Raw genomic sequence first — 19,430 nt, 5'->3', positions numbered from 1 at the left:
GGACTGAATTGAAGCAACTACAGTCACAATTTCATATTCACGAACAGGTCTGAAATGAAAACCAGTTGATGTATGGGGTATACAAATGTCTTGATCAGTATCAGATGTAAAATTGGAACAAAAATACTGATTTACATCTGTATCAGAAAATTCTGTGACTCGTGAGGACTTCTCTGTATTGCCTAGTCCAAAATTTTTCAAATTATCCCAAAACTTTTAAACAGGTAAGTTCATATATAAATTTTGCTCTAACAAGCCTTATTTTAGCATTAGCTATCAATGTTTTAACCGTATTTCGCAATCTTTTTAATGTTGTTCTATAATCAATCGATTTCGATCGTTTCCAGGTTTTATAAGCTAAATGTTGGAGAGGTCGATGGTGAAGCAAAACACGAATTTTGATAGCGATAGCTTCAAACTGAAATTCATATTTAATTAGTTTTAGCTGATACATATTAGTGAATTCATCAACTTACATTTTAAGTGTTTGAATGGTTATGCTGTGAGACTCTTCTCCAACTTTAATTGGATACTTCTATCCGCACTTATTTCTGTTGGTGTAGTTAATTATTTATTAAGGATTGTGAAAAAATATTTAGGATTGTTATTACCGTTACTAATCTTCTCAACTTGTTGAGTAACTTCTAGGGAACTGAATTATATCGATCTGCTTCTACCTATAAACATTCGGTTCTATAATTGTACATATCAAGTTGAAAAATATAAACTTACGATGTAAGTATGAAGATATCTATAAGTATGTACCTAACAAGCAGATACGAAGGATAATTTTAACTTTGTGGAAAATACTCGAAATCACTAAATTTCTGCTACTGGAGTCTTCAAATGCTAACGAGGAGTAAAACGTGGAGTAAAACGTGGAGTCTGTTATTGAATTTGTTATCAACAATGCAATCTGTCACAGGAACTCACTTCTCATTCAGTGGCACAGTGGGCTCGGCAACACTAAATCTCTGTTAAAAATAGCAATTTCAATATCACGATTGAACCATGTTTTTATAAGATGCTTTTTAAACTTCAGTGTAAAATGGATATCAAGGAAAGACAGCAAAAACGAATTCAATATTTTCACAAGCATATCAGGAATATCTATACTGAGGAAGAAATTCCAGTTTATTTCATTGAGAGTACTAAAAAGCGCACCTCTACCTTTTTTATATTATAATAAAAATTGAATACCTAAGTGTTGTTGTATACAAATGCTGCATCTAACCCTGCTGTTGCATGATGCCCCGTTTGACGATTGTTTAAGACTTTCCACTATGTACATGAAATTTATGTTGGTATCCTAAATCTCGATTTTGTGGCGAACGAAACGTTTTAAACGATCTAGAACTAACTGAAGATAATGGGTGTATAGGAAAAAGGTCATCCTCGAATTAAAAAAAAAGCAAAGTAATAAAACAGGTGCTAAATTTTAATTGAATCAGATTTGACTTAGAAGTCTCAAAATGCTTAAAAGTATCGCGCATTAACTTGCTACGTCTTCCGAGTGATGGAACATTTTGTAATGACCGGATTTTTAAGAAAGCTATGCGCTGTAGGCTGACATTAATCTTATGCCTAGTACAAGATCTCGAGATCTTAAAGATAAAGATGTTGTTAGGCTTAATAAATGAGCTAACATTTTTAAGGGTGTTATTCATAGTTGTTAATGAGGCGTCAATATGTTGGACCGACACGTCTCATTAGAATGTATGAATATTACCCTAAAAAAATTTTGCCCTTTTTAAACCTTATTAAATTTTTATCTTAAATGACACGAATGCCACGAAGATGGTAAAGTGTCACTAATAAAACTAAAAAAAAAATTATCTTAAATCTTATCGAAATGCAGTCTTTGGATGAAATATTTGTCATAGTTCAAGCTTTGAAAATCCGTTTTCAATAGAAATTTGCCGACGGGAACCAAAGTTATCCATGGAAAACTGGTTTTTCATGTTTCTACCGAACAAAATGTCTCAAAATCCCAAACAAACTTCAGGCTCGTTGAGCGATTTCTTCCCGTGATCCGATCTGGCCCAAATTTGGTATGAGATCTTGTACTAGGACTAGGATCAATTTTAGCCTGCAGTGCATAACAAATTACAGGTTTTGAATTTCCCACACAAATTTGCTGCTTCAAAATAAATTTACACACATTTCATTCTTTAACGTTGATTTTTTAATTGTTTCATATGACTAGTATAAACTACATTCGATCACAAACGCACAAAGTTCTCGCACATTAATCACTTCCCCCATTACTTCGGTTAATCTTTACACAAGAACCGTTTTGTGACGAATTACCGTCAAAAAGGGTTTCCGGACCAATTTGGCCACCTTGGTTACAGGTGCAGCAGCTATAAGGGCAGCAGGAGCCGGAGCTGGAACTGGCGCTGGAGCTGCCGCAGGAACTACAGCTGCCGGGGTGGCCACAACGGCTGGAGTTGCCGGAATGGCTGGAGCAGCTGCAGCCGCCAGGAAGAAGGTGGGAGCAATGTGATGATGTTGGTGCAGATAGAACGCTGGAACGGGAGCCGGAAGAGCTGCCGGAATTGGTATCGGAACTGGAGCTGGAAATGCTGCTGCCGGCACCGCTATCGGCACAATTCCATTATAGGTTCTCGCAAAGACCTGTGAACTGTGAGCTGTAACAAATGCTGGTCCAGCCACAGGGCTAAGAACGTGAGGCTTTGCGGCACTCTTGGACACCAACGTCAGGCTGCACACAAGAATGAGCTGCAAATCAAACAACAACTATAATTCACTCGTTTCTATCCATTGCGGTCAATTGAAAACTTACAACTTTGGCGATCATTTTGAGCCTCGTCGTTGCGCAGGACCCTCGTACAGCTAAACTAAACGATTAGTGAATAATAATCGCAATAATACCGTTATCGGGTATTTATATATCGGATCGATAATTCTTTGGCGCGCTTTTTTGGCCTATTTGAAACTTACTAAAACTGCCGCGCCGGACGCCCTTCCATTGTTTGGGACCGAAAATAGTTGGGGCCCCGTACCAGTTTAGTTGTGCCGATTGGCGACAATATTTAGGTAGCCGCCAAATTAGAGCCAGGGTGCTTCGCGGCACGACTTTTGGCGTTTTCGTCTAAGGTCTGGGGCGTATTTGGTGGCAGACCAGGTGGTGTTACAGTAGATAATGACTTTAAGTAGCAAAAAATGTGCATAATCACGATGATGTTCACCTAATCACAAATAATATAGATGATTAACTTATGATTTGACTTTTTGAAATAAGGAGCTCTGATTGTAGATTAGATTTTTTTATAATTGATTGACTACAGCATCACGAGAAATTACTAAACTCTTAACTCGACTACGTAATGTCTGTATATGACAGTTTCAAAAGGTCCGGGGATCTTAATCGAAATACAGGAATGGCTGGTCTGAACAGATCATACTCACCTCGAAATGAAAATTTTGAACATTTACCCAAATTACAATTTCAACTATATCCCAGCCTGCTCAACTCCCTTAAAACTATCGCTTTAAGCTATTTCAAAAGCCAAAGCGCATTCTACGCTTCAGCAAAGCTATCTTGAAGCGAACATTTGTACCTACTAGCTGGCCCACGTTTATAAACACCGACAAAGTTTAATTATAAGTTCCAAAAAACGTGAGTTGTTTTATGGGAGCTTATAAACCAGCACTTTGAGCTCACTTAAAACTACGAAATCAACTGTGAAAAGCAAATTTATATTCATCGTTTGGATTTGTGATATTCTTCCCAAGAAATTAATGTTCCTAGCGAATGTTGATCCTTGAAGATCAATAAATCGTTCTTTATTTTCATATCTGGTACATCTGATCTCCTGCTACCCAAGATTTTAAGTAAAGTTGGGGAAAGTGAAGAGACTTGCCCCATGGGGTGACTTGATTCTGTAGGGCTAGGTGGGGTAATTATGAACAAAATTACTCAGTTTTTATACTATCAGCAAGTAGTTGTTTAATGTTAAAATTCTGGAAAGTAACCAAAAATGATTCTCCATTTTAAGGTTTTTTCTCTTATTTTTGAGTTGCAGCTTGTGGGTGTGAAACGTTTGTTCATAATTACCCCGTTTGTTCATTATTACCCCCTTGTATATTGGGTAATTATGAACACAGTTATGATTTTTGTAACGTGATTACTTTTGATATTGGCTATATTCCTAGATTGGAATCACCTCTAATCTAAACAGTGCTTTATAGTGAGATTTATTGATTTTTTAAATTTGCTGTTAAAAAGTTATGGGCTATTTTTAGTTTTACATAGGTGGGAGCAAGGCCGTGCGAACGGGGGGGGGGGGGTTTAAGGGGTTAAAGCCCCCCCCCATGAAGATTTTTTCCATGTAAAATTTTCACCGTAATAACGGAAAATTGCTTGATCTTAAATGTATTTGAAAATAAGTGTCAACAAGTGAGTCAGAAATTTTTCTCGCCTCCGGCGGAATGCAGTCTTATGTCACCCTTGGCTTGAGACATTTCGATCTACGACACTATTTGACGTTAACGAATTGAAACTAACTTGGATTCTGGATTGTAATTCAATTAATCTTTTGTACAGGAACTCAAAACTTGACTTACAAAAACCTTACCTCTTCAGAATATGTTTTTATCAGGAATTGTAACGAAAAAAGAACAGAGTTTGAGACGAACCATTTTGTTTAATTAAAAAATCGATTTTTCATGACAAATGTTATGCTAATATGAAATATTCTTCAAGAAACCAATTTAAGACTAAATTTTATTTCGTGTTTTTTTGTTCCTCTAAATGCTCTTAAAAACTCTTCATCATCAATACTAAAAGTGCTCGACCAAATTTGATAAAAGATTCGAGTTCAAGACGTTGAAATCTACCAAATCAATCATTAAAACAAACACCAAAATGCTGTTGCCTGGAGTCAATTGAATTTTGTTTGAACTTACGGTGAAACGTGGTTGTTAAAGAAAAACCTTCTGAAATGTTTAAAAACACTTATATTTTTCATTTTCACACACGCCACAAACGTGGTAAAGTGTCTTTAGTTGAAAAAAAATTTGTTTAAATTTTCAAATAAATTTACCGAGTTTTAAAGTACAGTTTTCTTCAATTCTTTAATTAGTTGCCGATTTTTTTTATAGTGAAACTATTTAAATTTTATAAATAATTTATAACAAATTTGTCTTTACTTTTAATTCTGATTTTTTGTGTACTTGACACATAAGCCCTTAAATATAATTTTTTTATAAGAAAAACAAAGTTTCAACCTTCTGTTCTTTCCAAGACCTAATATTTCATTGGAATTTCATATTTGAAACTTGCGATTAAAAATTTAAAAAATTATCATTAATTTTTTTTATATAAATTCATTTTTATGAATCGATCATAACTTTTAAATTAATCTTAAAAAGTTAAAAAAAAAATCGAAGTAGCAACTTTAAACATAATTTTAATGCGAAATGTTAACTATCTTTGTACTTGCTTTGTTCTTTCAATATTTACAGCAAAACTTGAAATTCCTTATTTTTCATTTTTTAGCAGTTTTCATTGATTATTCATTGAATTACACATTTCCCAATATTAGTTTTCCCTACATGGGGTTTAAAGTCAAATTTCCTTCTCCTCAAGAATGGTTATCAGGTTTCGTAGAGGACCAAATGTCCTCTCATATTGTATTCTATACTGACGGTTCATTATCAAACGGCCGTGCAGGTGCAGGAATTTACTGTCACGAGTTGAACATAGAATATGCTCAACCTCTAGGAAAATATTGTACAGTCTTTCAGGCTGAGCTATATGCTATTATGTATGGAGTGCAAATTGCACTTCAAAAGAAGATTATGTTCAGAACAATTTACTTCTGTTCAGATAGCCAAGCAGCTATCAAATCACTCAGTGCTTCCAGTTCTAGATCAAAACTGGTAATCGCATGCCGGAAAGCAATCGAAGAACTTGCTGAAGGCAATGGATTAAACCTTCTATGGGTACCCGGACATAAGGGAATTTTTGGAAACGAATGCGCCGACGAACTCGCTAGAGCTGGGTCGGAAAAGGAATTTTACGGACCAGAGCCGGCTGTCCCAATATCACCATGTTGGTTCAGAAACCAAATTCAAACTTGGTCCTCTAACCAGCATGAACGATATTGGGAAGAGTTGGACACTTGTCGTCAAACTAAATTATTTTTAGAAAAACCATCTCCAATCATATCAAGTTACTTATTAACTTTAAATAAATCTCATTGCAGCATCTTGATCAGAGCACTCTCCGGTCATTGTAAACTCAACTATCACATGCACAACATTCAGCGTGCTGAATCTCCAGTATGTGGTAGTTGTGAATCAGATGTGGAAGATCCCTTCCATCTTATATGTAACTGTCCCTCATTTGCCAGACTACGTTTTCGTACTCTGGGATCTTACGCTTTAAGCGAATCTGAGTTTAAGAAATTAAACTTAAAAACATTCTATCATTCCTTACCGAATGTAGAAAAGAGCTTTAATGCTAATAATCCCTAGTGGAAAGGCTTTATGCCATCTTAAATAGATTGAATTTATTTCTTCCTTTTATAGGTTTTTCAGGTTTCTCAGGTAAATGATGAAATCTTGGATAAAAAAAGGCTAGGCACAATTTTTCCGTATGTTTGGATAACGTGCCGCTATTAAGCCTACCCCCATTCTGATACCTGATACCTGATATTATTTTAAACTTCAAGAATGAACTATTAAAGCCGTTTATTTTGACAACTGGAGGTTTTTTTTTATAAAAAGGTTTTTTCTCTGACTTCTATCACTGGCACTTTTCAAATAATAATAGTTAATTATATTTTTCTTTTAATAAAATTAAATTAAACCATCGACCATTGAATTCATTCTCCAAAGTTCAAAATTGTTTTTTTTTTTCATGTATCGAGAATTCACACTTTAAATCGCGATTTAATAGTTTTTGTTCAAATTCAAAATACTATAGCGGAATTTTTAAATCAACCGTTAGTTGAAAATGAAGAAACGAATTTAAATTAAGATGATTGAAAATAAACAATTACTATCATTTTTCTATTTTGATTATTTTAAATTTACTTAGAAATTCTTTTTAAACAAATTTCTAGTTCAGAATAAAGAACATCGTTTTGAAAAAAATCATGAATGACTTACTGAAAATTTTAAACTTCCATTGTGATATGATTTTAAAATTTGGTGTATTTTTTTATCAATCCAGTTTGTGTGGTTATCATGAGTGAGAAATGACGTTAAAAATTCCTTTCCTTTTTATTGTTTATTTTTGGTATTATTATTACTTTTAGCTTAATTTGAATTTCGAAACCCCCCCCCCCCCCCATGGGCGGGCCCTCCGCACGGGCCTGGGTGGGAGACATCTTTTAATATTATCGCAGACCCTCAATTCCAAAAAAAACTTATAAATTAATGTTTTAGGCTTATTTTCAAGTTTAGAATAGTTATCGTGATTTTGACGGTGAATTTTATTCACCAAATAAAGCTCAGAAAAAATGTGTTCATAATTACCCCGTATCTTGAAAAATGTGGGGTAAATATAATTATTTATTTGTGTGTGGGTGGAAATTCTTTTCAACAGAAAATCGTATCACACCACATCAAGCATCAATAAATAAACTTAAAACTTTTAAAAACAACATTTTATCTCCATTCACATTGACGAAGGAGTCAATTGATAAGACACGTCTCAAAACTATTTTCGTTTCTCAGAGATATAAATTTCGTTAATAACTGTAACTACAAAAATTTTATAGTTAGGTTTGCAAGTTATATTGTAACTTATCAACAGAATGACAGACCATCACATTTGATCAGTTTTGAGACCCTACTATGACCCTAACGGCGCTTACAGTGTTTGTTCGGAATTATCCCTAGTTCATAATAACCCCACTTAGCCCTACACCTCGAAACCAGAATGTCTTACAGAGATCAAATGTTCTAGAAAAATGTACCAAATGGAGAAAAACAACTTTGCCATATGCTCCTAGAATATTAACAATTTTTGCGATACTTAACTTTTAAATTTCTCTTTTTCAAACACTTATAAACTGTGAAATAAAAAATAAAATGGCAAAAATATGGCTGGTAAACGGTGGATAATGTGCAACACGAGACCCCATAGTGGTCATTTCATCTCTTATTCACAACTCCTATCTCTACCTCCCCGTGGTACCGGCTGGAATGCGAGTAACCTAAGCGGAAATCGGGTACCTAACCCCGGTGGATGCTTTGGTCGCATGCAGACTGAGAAGGTGGCCGCACGCGTCTGTTCTCCAGGTCAGGGGCTCAAACAGCGTCTGTCTCGCAGCGAGCGGCTGAATTTATGAAATGCGGCTCCCGCCAGCTAAGTCCAAGATGGCAGCCTCATCGCGGGATAGGGACTTTAGACTAACAACCTACTGCTCCTGATATCTTGTATTGTTGCGGAAACTGAGAGAAGAAATAACCGAATTGGAACTTTGGCAACGACTTTTAGCATGAAAACACGGACTAGAATTGGAACTTGGAATGTTTTGACCCTTGCCCAGCCAGGAAAGCTGGCTCAACTTGCTAGAGAAGCTAGCCGCCTCAAGCTAGAGATATTGGGACTGAGCGAAGTCCGTTGGCCTAACACTAGAGAACACAAGACACAGTATAGGCAAGTACTGCTTTACTCTGGCATACGAGGAGAACATGCTACTCGGGAACGAAGAGTTGATTTCCTATTAAGCCCGCAGGCCCATGCGGCCCTTATAAGATGGGAACCGATCAACGAAAGAATAATCGTAGCCAGATTCAGAACACGGGTTAGAAACCTTACAATGGTCCAGTGTTATGCGCTAACTGACGTTGCCGATTTGCAGGAGAAAGAGCAGTTATACAGTCAATTGAACAGCGTGGTTGAGAGAATTCCGAAGGCGACTTCAACGCAAAGATTGGCTCCGATAATCAGGACTTTGAGCGCATCATGGGGTGCCATGGCCTAGGACAGATGAGCGAAAACGGAGAGCTGTTTGTAGAATTTTGTGGCAACAACAACATGGTGATCGGATGATCGCTCTTCCCCCATCGACCAGCACATAAGGTCACTTGGGTATCCCGAGATGGCCGAACAGAAAATCAAATTGACCACATCTGCATCAGCCGAAAATGGAGAAGGGCCTTCTTGATGTCCGCAACAAACGAAGCGCAGACATTGCATCTGACCATCACCTCGTCCTTGGCGAGATACGACTGAGAGTTGCGCGTGTCCAACGGCGCGAGGAGAAAGTCGGGTGTCGATACGACGTCCGCCGATTGGAGAATCCAGAGGTGAAAAGGGCATACCTTGAACAGCTAGAATCCCGAGCCTCGGAGCTGCCGACAGACGGAACAGTCGAAGAACAGTGGTGTGGAATCAAGAATGCCTTTATCACGACGAGCCATGGTACTCTCGGTAAAGTTTGTGGAAGACGAAGTGAATGGATGTCGGATGAAACCTGGAGGATGATCAATGATCGGAGAAAGGCGAAAGTCGGAATTGAGCAGGCATGTACCGGGTCAGCCAAAGCAGCCGCCCGCTTACGATATGCGGAGCTGGAAAGGCAGTTAAACGAGCTTGTAGACTGTCGTGTTCCCAGAAGAATGAAAAGGCAAAGACTAAGAGACTAAACTAGATTGATGTTTATTCAAGCAAGTGTGACAACTGAATGACTGAGCTTTCCCACAGGTAGTTTATACCATCAGGTGGTATTTATACTCCTAGCGTGATGATAGCATGCTGCGACATTCTAGTAGCTTCTGTCGTGGTCGTGGCCTACCACATAGACGAGACAAGAGAGCCTGGAAAAACTCCCTAGCCGAAGAGGGAGAAAGAGCCGCCGCCATTGGAGATATCCGATTATTATATGATATTTCTCGCCGCCTTAGTGGTGCAAGGACTAATGCAAGAATGCCGCTGAAAAACCGAGCAGGTCAGCTGCTGACAGATCGAACAGATCAGCTCAAGCGTTGGACTGAGCATTTTGATCAACTTTTCCGAGTTACAAATAGCAATGGCCAACAGAAAACCGCAGCTCGAGGGCCCACAGTAAGTCGCATTAATGGCGTCAACTCGGAAGCGCCCTCGCTGGCTGAAATAGAAGCGGCAATCAAGGACATGAAATCCAACAAAGCGCCTGGAATCGATTGCATTCCTGCTGAAATGCTCAAAGCCGACCCTGCCTTGTCAGCACAAATGTTGCACCGTCTTTTCGCTGACATTTGGGATACTGCAACTGTTGCTACGGCCCTGAGAGGGTGAAATTAGGGGGAACATTGAACCCATTTATGACAGCATACAGATTGACAGATTTTTGATAGGTAGACGGTTGAAGAAGAAAGAAAAGAAGTAAAATAAAAGAAAGAGAAAAAAGGAGGGATTTAGGAAAAACGTGCTGAAGCTTGTTAGATCGCAGGAGTGAAAATTGATTTGCGCCGTTTTAAATTAAAGTTTTTCGTGTCGAATTCGCTCTAGTTTTGCTTCGAACAGATTGCTCGTTTACGCAACCATCGATCACCTTTATTGGATAATCGTAAGTCGCTATTAGAACAGGGAAATCATTAAATGAAAAATCACTAATATACGCGTGTTCTATCCAGGTGCAATCTAATTCTGTAAGCCCTCTCGCCCGTCTGGCGGGACATAGTTGCATTATATTCAATCCAGCACAGATTCCTCAACCGTAAGTAACCAGATTAGATTTGAAAACAACAAGATATAAAATTTGTTAACTCAACAGGAAACTAAGGCCGATAGCGGGAAAGATCCCAGGCAGCTCATTCAATCCAAGAGACAAAGACTTATTTGTAAGTTGCTAAATTTGTATTTTCTCTTAACTTGATAAAAATAACACTATGAATAAATTTCCAGTTGAGTCTCGTTGGAAAAACGGACTACAAAAACCTACAGCAACATTCCCGGCCGACTGGATGCAGGGTATCCTCGTAAAGGTCCCAAAGAAAGGAGACCTAACAGAGTGCGGTAACTGGCGTGGCATAACTTTGATCTGTACAACCCTCAAAGTACTCTGCAAAGTGATCCTGAACAGGATCCAGAAGAAAATCGACGCTACACTCCGACGGCAACAAGCTGGATTCCGATCCGGACGATCATGTGTGGACCACATCACAACGCTACGAATAATACTGGAACAAATCAACGAATTCCAGGACTCTCTTCTACTGGTGTTCGTTGATTTCGAAAAAGCATTTGACCGACTGAACCACGAAAACATCTGGGCTGCTCTTAGACGACGATTGATCCCAGAAAAATTAGTCCATCTCATCGAAGCACAGTACGAGGCATTTTCGTGCAAGGTCTTGCACGGCGGTGTCTTGTCCGAGCCAATCCCGGTAACTGCTGGAGTGAGACAAGAATGTATTTTGTCACCGCTGCTTTTTCTCATCGTAATGGATGAGATCTTGACTGGATCGATTGACTGTAGACCAAACCGAGGATTGCCGTGGAATCCTTCAACCATGGAGCAACTGAACGACCTTGACCTGGCAGACGATATTGTTTTGCTCGCCCAAACACAACAAGACATGCAGAGCAAACTCGACGACCTCACCGAAAGCTCCAAGGCAGCAGGTCTCAAAACCAATGTCGGAAAGACCAAGTCGATGGAAATCAATACAGAAAATCGTTCCAATTTCGTGGTAGCTGGACAACAAGTTGAGACAGTGGAGTGCTTCCAGTATCTTGGTAGCCAGATTACGCCTGATGGTGGTACCAAGAAGGACATCGAAACCCGGATCAGAAAAGCCCGATTTGCGTTTGCGAGTCTCCGAAACATCTGGCGGTCACGCCAGATCTCTCTACGAACTAAGATCCGAATCTTCAACTCAAACGTCAAATCCGTATTGCTGTACGGGTGTGAAACTTGATGCACATATGCGGTGACGACGCGAAAACTGCAAGTTTTTGTGAATCGCTGCCTGCGGAACATCATCCGCGCTTGGTGGCCTGGCAACTGGATCTCAAACGTTGAACTTCATCGCGGGTGTCATCAAAAGGCGCTAGAAATCGAGATGGGGGAACGTAAGTGGAGATGGATTGGGCACACGCTGCGAAGAGATGAAAACGAGATTTGCAGAGAGGCGCTTGACTGGAATCCAGATGGGCATCGAAGAAGAGGCAGGCCCAAAAGCTCGTGGCGGCGAAGTCTAGCCACTGAAATCCGCACAGTTGACGAGAACCTTGGCTGGCAGCAAGTGAAGGCTCCGGATCGCCAGCAGTGGAGATCTTTTATCTCAGCCCTATGCGCCGGTCAATCGGCGCTGGACCCTTAGGTAGGTAGGTAGGTAAACTGCTATAGTGCTTTGCATTGAGTCTGAAGTGCGAATGAGATTTTAAGACATTTGACTCAGAAGAAATATAAAAACTGATTTTTCATCAAAAATGGTTTTTAACGGATCGTTTACCTTTGAATATTGTTTTTTTAGAGCTTAAATTATGAAAAGCGTTTCTACTCCAGATCGTTTCACGATAAGCGTTGTCACAAAAAAATTATAGCAGTTTCTAGTATTAACTGATTTTTTAATCATTGAGCTTTTTTAATAAATTACCCTCCAGTGTTTCCACAATCAGAATATCTAAAGATAATAAACTCAAATGGATTCAAATCATTCCAGATAATTCTTATAATTTCAGATAATGTTACTCTCTCAGACTGGTGACAGGATTTACTAGCTGATTTTTTAATTTTAGGATTAAAAGATATTTTTCTGCAATTTTCTTCGGTTTTATAGCTCTGTAACTAGTTTGAAATAGTTTTGAAATTTTTTCAAAGTTTTTGATATGATTGTTTAGCTATCAGTTCAGTTTAAAAATATTGTAAGTTAGAACTAAGAGAATTTGCACCTCTGAAATAAAAAAAAACTTGAAACATATGTATGTTAACGATTTCAATTAGAAAATTAAAAAAAATTGTATGGGGGGTCACCGACCAAATATTTTAATTTTTGGTGAAAATGAACCGGGAAAAGCTCTACTTTCTGCTCATGCAAAAATTAGCGTTACTGTATTTTTTTCTTCAAGTCCTTCTATGAAATACACCGTGACTTTATTTGGCAAATTAAACTAAAAGAAGGTGTTGTAATTTTTTTTTTATTTATGACCCCAAGCGAAATGTTTTCAGTAATTTATGTAAAAGTCATCATGAAAGGTTTTTTAGAAGTCTGTCGATAGTTATGATAAAAAAAAACAATTTTTTTTCTTCTTGATTTTTATTGAGTAAGTTCTGGGTTTTGGCAAAATTTGCCCGGATATTGCCCGGATTTTTTATCGTTAAATTAGGTATCAAATGCCCGGATTTTTCTAGGTTTTTGTATAAAATTTCAAAGATTTGCCCGGCCCTGGTACGTGCTGAAAAAATTCTGACAATCGTAGAATAAACCCCATAAAACAATGAATATTTTCAATAAAGCCAAATGGCTTAAAGTTTGTTACTTTGGTGGTGCGACCAAAAAGTGCTTAAAAAAAGATTAGAGAATGTTCATAGCTTAACTTAAAACTTTTTTTCTATTGAAATCTATGTTTTATTTATTTATTTATTATATCACCTTCGACTATGTCGCACAGATGTGTACTTATTAACTAATCCTTAACTTAAAAGAACACTTACTTAAATTAAAGTCGAAAAGGTGGTAAACGTTATTGAAATGCCGACAAGAATTTTCCAGAGGGTTATTAAAGCCATATTGTGTACGATGAGTTGGGAGTCTTAGGAAATAGTAATGGCGTAATGTTCTAGACGGCACACTGATTTGTAGTTTTTCGATCAACTCTATGCTATCTATGTTGCTCATCAGAAGATCATAAATAAACAAACGTTGTAGAAGAATTCTTCTTTCAGCGAGAGTCGGCAGTCCAATAAGCCTGCACCGCTCCTCGTATGGCGGTAAGTTGACAGGATCGTTCCAACGTAGCGTTCGAAGTGCGTAACGTAAAAAGCATTTCTGGACTCGCTCGATGCGGTTAGCATGGACGTCATGGTAAGGGGCCCAGACTTGAACACAGTATTCTAACACGGTCCGGACAAGAGAGTTGAACAGCGTTTTCAAACAAAAGATATCCGTAAAATCTTTTGTATTACGACGTATCAATCCTAGTGTAGCAAACGCCTTTGCTGTGATTGCTCCAATGTGCGTTGTGAACTTCAGCTTAGAGTCAAAAACGACCCCCAGATCTTTTATCTCGCTCTTCCGTTGAAGCGTAGTTTGATCCATTCTATAGTCGAATAAGATTGGATTTCGTGCTCTAGTAAATGATACAGTATTGCATTTCGCCGCATTTGCTTGCATTCCGTTTGTGTTGCACCATTTCAACAATCTGTCGATATCATTTTGCAGTACATAAGAGTCTAACGGACAAGTTATCGTTCTGAAAATTTTCAGGTCATCAGCGTATAGCAGTTTCGATGAGTGTATTAAAGAGCATAAGTCGTTTATAAAGAGAACAAACAATAAGGGGCCGAGATGACTTCCTTGCGGCACACCTGAGGATATTGGAAAAGCATCGGACATAACGGTGCCTATTTTAACGTAAGCTGTTCTGTTTACTAAGTAGGAACTTATCCATTTTGTGAGCCAACTAGGAAGACCCATCTTTTTCAGTTTCTCTACTAACAGTTCATGTGGTACTCTATCGAACGCTTTTGTAAAATCGATATAGACTGCATCAACCTGTTGTCGTTTCTCTATTTTATTTATCAACGTTGAAGAATAACACATCAGGTTACTCAAAGTTGATCGCTTTTTTACAAAACCGTGCTGATCAGGTGACAAAACATGTTGAACACTTTGATAGATTCTCTCGTGCATCAAACTTTCCATTAATTTCGGAATACAACTCAGTATAGATATACCTCTGAAGTTCTCGACGTTTTGAAGGTTACCTGATTTGTGTATCGGTGTGACGCGAGCTGATTTCCAAAGAGACGGAAACGTACTTTCATTCAACGAGCGATTGAAAAGTAAGCTGATGGGCAAGGCAAGTGAAATTGCACAGTTCTTCAACAGCGAAGGCGGAATATCATCTGGACCTGCTCTTTTGGATGCATCTATGGAACGTAATTTCATGTAGACCTCGTTTTCCGAGAAATTCACCATTGGCATGAATATTTCATAACCAGGCAAACTATTCAAATATTCATGGGCTAAAGGAGGTGAACAAGTTCCCATAGCTTTTTCGAAAAAATTAGCAAACAAGTTAGCAGATTCTCGGGGAGACTTTGCAAAATTTCCATCCAACTGAACCTGTTTGGGAATTCCATTCGATTTCTTACGATCTTTCATAAATTTCCAGAAACTTTTTGGATCACTTTTTACATGTTCTTCAATTCTGTTGATATAACTCCTGAAGCACTGGCTATTTAAGGCGTTGTACTCAGCTTCTAAGTCGCGAAGGATTTCTTTTCTGGTGTCATCTTTATGCTTCAGAAAACCTTTTCGGGCTCTACGAACACGGTTCCTCAAATTACGCAGCGCCGGATTCCACCATGGTTGTCTATTGATGCTCGTTCTGTTTTGTCTCTTCAATGGAACGTGAGTTTCAATAAGGTTGAAAAGTTCGGAATAAAATGAGAAAACTGCTCCATCGAAACTTTCAGTAGCGATACGGTCGTTCCAATCGATGTTAGAGATGGCGGTGTTCATAGCTTCGAAGTCACAACGATTATAGTCAAATTCACGATGATTGACGTCAGAGAGAAGCTCAATTTCCGTGACGACTTGAACGACGAGCGGTCTGTGGTGACGATCGATTGGAAGGAGCGGTAACGGTGGATCCAGAATCTCGGCCGAATCATCGTTGTTGATGAAAACAAGATCGAGCAGTCTAGCATTTTCATTTGCTAGATAGTTTATTTGTCGCATACCAAAAGATAACACCGTTTCTATAAGAACTTGCTCCTGTTCGGATGATGCGTTTGAAGGCAGAAAACTATTCGTATCTTCATCGAACTCCCACCGCAAAAAAGGTAGATTGTAATCTCCTGCAACGATCAATTTGTCAGTACTTTTCATACTATCAAACATCTGCTGGATGCATGAACAGTGTCTTTCATACAAAGTTGTCTCGGAGCTTGGGGGTAAATACAGTCCACAAAGGAAAACGAAGGATTCTTTCAGCTGTACGGAGACCCAAACTTGTTCCAGAGAATCATCATTAATCGATTTAACGAACGCACTTGTCAAATGTTTTCTCACGCCGATTAATACGCCTCCACCTCGCTGAAAACGGCTTGACACCGGACTCCGGTCGCATCGGTATATCGTGAAATCGCGTGATAATTCTGAGTTCAAAATCTTTTCATTAAGCCATGTTTCTGTGAGTATAACAACATCGTAATCGCAGATAGAGAGGGCTAGGTATAAATCGTTGGTCTTCGTCCGCAGGCCTCGAACATTTTGATAATAAATTGTCAGACTTTTAAAACAGTTACTTCCTATCAACGTTGGTCTAAAACTAGTATTCGTACTGTTCAAGGTTGATTCTGTCAGACAATCTTGAACTGGGGGCAAGGCGTTCTGAGTTACGTTCAAACAGGGGTCACATAAGGGGTGATCGGATTGACAGTCGGCCTTGAGGTTGAAGATCTCGGCTCCCACGAAAACCCCAGTCTGATACTTCGATCATTAGTGAATTCACGAAACCGGATACCTGCAGGCCATGTTTCGGTGGATAAAGCTTTGTTCTTCAGTTCTAACGGTGCCTCAACTTTAAACGATATAAATGATAGCGAGTCAGGATTCCTCCCTTTCGGAACAAGTTTTGTTAAACATATTTCACTCGTACCAAGATGGGTGCGTATCATTTCTAATACTCTATCCTCAGGGACTCTTGGTGCTATCCCTGATAGGTACAGCGAGAATGTATTTGAATTTGGAGAAATGTTTTGTTGAGCACAAATATCAGCATCAGTTGAGTTTGTGCCAACCGCACAGAGACGAGGCGTATGGCGCCGATTGGGCGTTTCATTTCGAGTTCCCTCAATCCTACGGCGCTTAGCGTTTATAGAAGGTACATTTAACCGGTGATTAACCCGATCGGCTACAGGAGTGGTTAGATTTTTAAGAGGGGATAGATTCGTTCGGATTTCACTTCTTATCTCTTGGAGGATGCTGTCACGAATTTCATTTTTGAGAGCTAGCTTGAGCGAGTCAATGACATCGTCGTTGGTGGTCTTAACAGAAATCATTGCATTGGAAAATCTGGCATCGGACAACATTTTTTTGCAACCGAAACACATCCATATGCAATGAGAGTTCATTTTGAAAGCAGAAAGAAACTCTTGCGTCATACCTGAACATCGCATGCATACTTTTGATGAACAAAAACCTTGACATGTCCAGAATTCGCCATCAAATTCTCGCGCACACTTTTCACAAACTTGCATCGTTATCAAATATTACGCTTGATTTGGACTTATCGGAAAATTCTGCAGATGTCGCTGTGATCAGAAAAATGATCTGTTGGAACTGTCAAACGAGCGGGACGACAGTCGATTGTTGCGAAACAAAACAAAGAAGAACACTTGCTACACTCGTTTACCTTCTACGGGAACAGCTATTGTTTTCTCACCTATGTGTGAATGCGACGGATGGATGCGGTGATGATGGATGGAATGTTTACAGCCAAGCGAAAAATTACGATGCTGAAGATTTCGGTGGTCGAGGCAGGTCGGATGCACAATAAAAACACGACAGGAGAACTCGGTGATTTATTGACCAATTCAATGCATACAGTATGACGGATGAATGATATGTAACAGGTATTTTGCGCTTCTGGGGTTGATGGTTACGCTCATACATGCAATCCAGTTGTAGATCAATCGCACGAACTCAGGTAGGTAAAGGGGGATAATCAGAGGGTGAGGTGGGAGAGCTTGTGGGAGCGGGCACTATGGCTCGATCAACCACAATAGGGCCGACACAATATTATTAATTTCACGCCTTTACCTGCTGAGTGGTGGAGATCTTGATGCGGGTGGATTGTCGGTGGTAACGGTGATTCAATCGGAACGGCTTTTGGAGCGGCTGGATTCGATTTGCTTAGCGAAAACTCAACACAAAGTCGGAGCAGAACGGTGGTGTCAACAAATAGAGCAGTGATGCCAGTGACAGTTTTATCATTATATAATAAAACATAATTTGGTCAGTACATCTGCGGCTAGAAATCGTGTCTCTCTTAAGTTCCGCTTCACGATGGTCCTACCTATCTTTGGATCGGGTGAAGCTCTGTTGAACAGGTTCGTCGTTTGAGGCACATTGAGCTTTTTCGTTAACTGGTAACACGACATCAGCGGAACTTATTAATGCACTTGCAGGATTTTTAAAGATGTTCAACAAAATAAGTACTTCATCCATTTGACACACCTGTGCCAACGAAAATAGGATTTATAAATTTTTTTAAGAAATATTAATTATGGGATTCATGCTACGTTGAAATTAAGCTCTGTAGCGGCCGGCATACTGCTTTCGAAATTCTAAATATTTGAATCGAGAAAAGCATGTTCAACTTTAGAACGTTGAGGATAATTTAATAAAATTTCGGATCCTATAAGCAACTTAAAAATCAATCTTCAGTAGTTTAAAACTGTATTTCCATGAGTTTGTTTGTTTGTAATTTTCACAGTTGATCAGACAGAGAATGTTGTTGCTTTCCTATCGTAAATATTTTTTCATAAGGCGGTATACTCAGTTCGCAAAAAGAAAATCGTAGCCAGTGACGGATGCTAAATCATCATCGGAGGAGGTGGTTGTGAATCCGGGGGAATCTCGGGAAGAGCACTTCCATCCGTCTCGCTTAGTAGACGTGATGACTGTAAGCTGGAACTCCGTACGAGTAAGCGGTTGGAACTCCGGCAACATAGGCAGCTGGGCTTCCGTAGGCAGAGTAGGCAACCGGGGCCGAGTAGGAAGTGTAAACCGATGGGGAAGCGTAGGCGGTCACGGCAGCTGGGGCAACGACGTTGGAGTAGGTCGAGACGGCAGCTGGAACAACTCCATGGTAGCTACGGGTTGCAACCACGGCTGGGGCGGCCACAGAGCTCACCACACTGACGGTACCTGGACGGGCAGCGACGGCAGCGATGGCAACGGCAAGGATGATCTGTGCAAAGGAAACCGAATTAGTTCAGTTGATTTTGCACCCCAATCTAGGAGTTTTTAACTTACCAACTTAGCGAACATTTTGTAAGATTTTTGGTTTTGCTTTGAAAAGCTTCAACAACTTGACTGATTTGATAGAGGATTGACTGTGATTGAATGAGCGCTCCAGACGGTCCTTTTATATCATTCAAGTTCAAGTCATCCTGTCTGTAGTTGACCGATTCCTCCTAATCCACCTTCCAGATAATTTATTGCCATCCTCTGCGCAAAGACCAGATTTGATGGATCAAGACAAAAAATAGTCTTACAACCGAATA

At 39.3% G+C, this 19,430-nt stretch overlaps 2 protein-coding genes across 2 annotated transcripts; both read right to left on the bottom strand.

Moving 5' to 3' along the window:
• Positions 1-2,163: 2,163 nt before the first annotated feature.
• Positions 2,164-2,866, bottom strand: LOC129758387 (uncharacterized protein C15orf39 homolog). Its single transcript, XM_055755890.1, has 2 exons — positions 2,807-2,866; positions 2,164-2,742 (listed from the first exon to the last, which is right to left on the bottom strand). The coding sequence occupies exons 1-2, from the start codon at positions 2,819-2,821 to the stop codon at positions 2,281-2,283; spliced, it is 477 nt and encodes a 158-aa protein (XP_055611865.1). The 5' UTR covers positions 2,822-2,866; the 3' UTR covers positions 2,164-2,280.
• Positions 2,867-18,583: 15,717 nt separating this feature from the next.
• On the bottom strand, positions 18,584-19,290 carry LOC129750586 (pupal cuticle protein C1B-like). Its single transcript, XM_055745551.1, has 2 exons — positions 19,180-19,290; positions 18,584-19,114 (listed from the first exon to the last, which is right to left on the bottom strand). The coding sequence occupies exons 1-2, from the start codon at positions 19,192-19,194 to the stop codon at positions 18,809-18,811; spliced, it is 321 nt and encodes a 106-aa protein (XP_055601526.1). The 5' UTR covers positions 19,195-19,290; the 3' UTR covers positions 18,584-18,808.
• Between the last annotated feature and the right edge of the window lie 140 nt (positions 19,291-19,430).

The sequence above is a fragment of the Uranotaenia lowii genome, chromosome 3, assembly GCF_029784155.1.
Source record: "Uranotaenia lowii strain MFRU-FL chromosome 3, ASM2978415v1, whole genome shotgun sequence".
In the NCBI taxonomy this organism is placed as follows: Eukaryota; Metazoa; Arthropoda; class Insecta; order Diptera; family Culicidae; genus Uranotaenia; species Uranotaenia lowii.
This window is presented reverse-complemented; position numbering and strand designations above follow the sequence as displayed.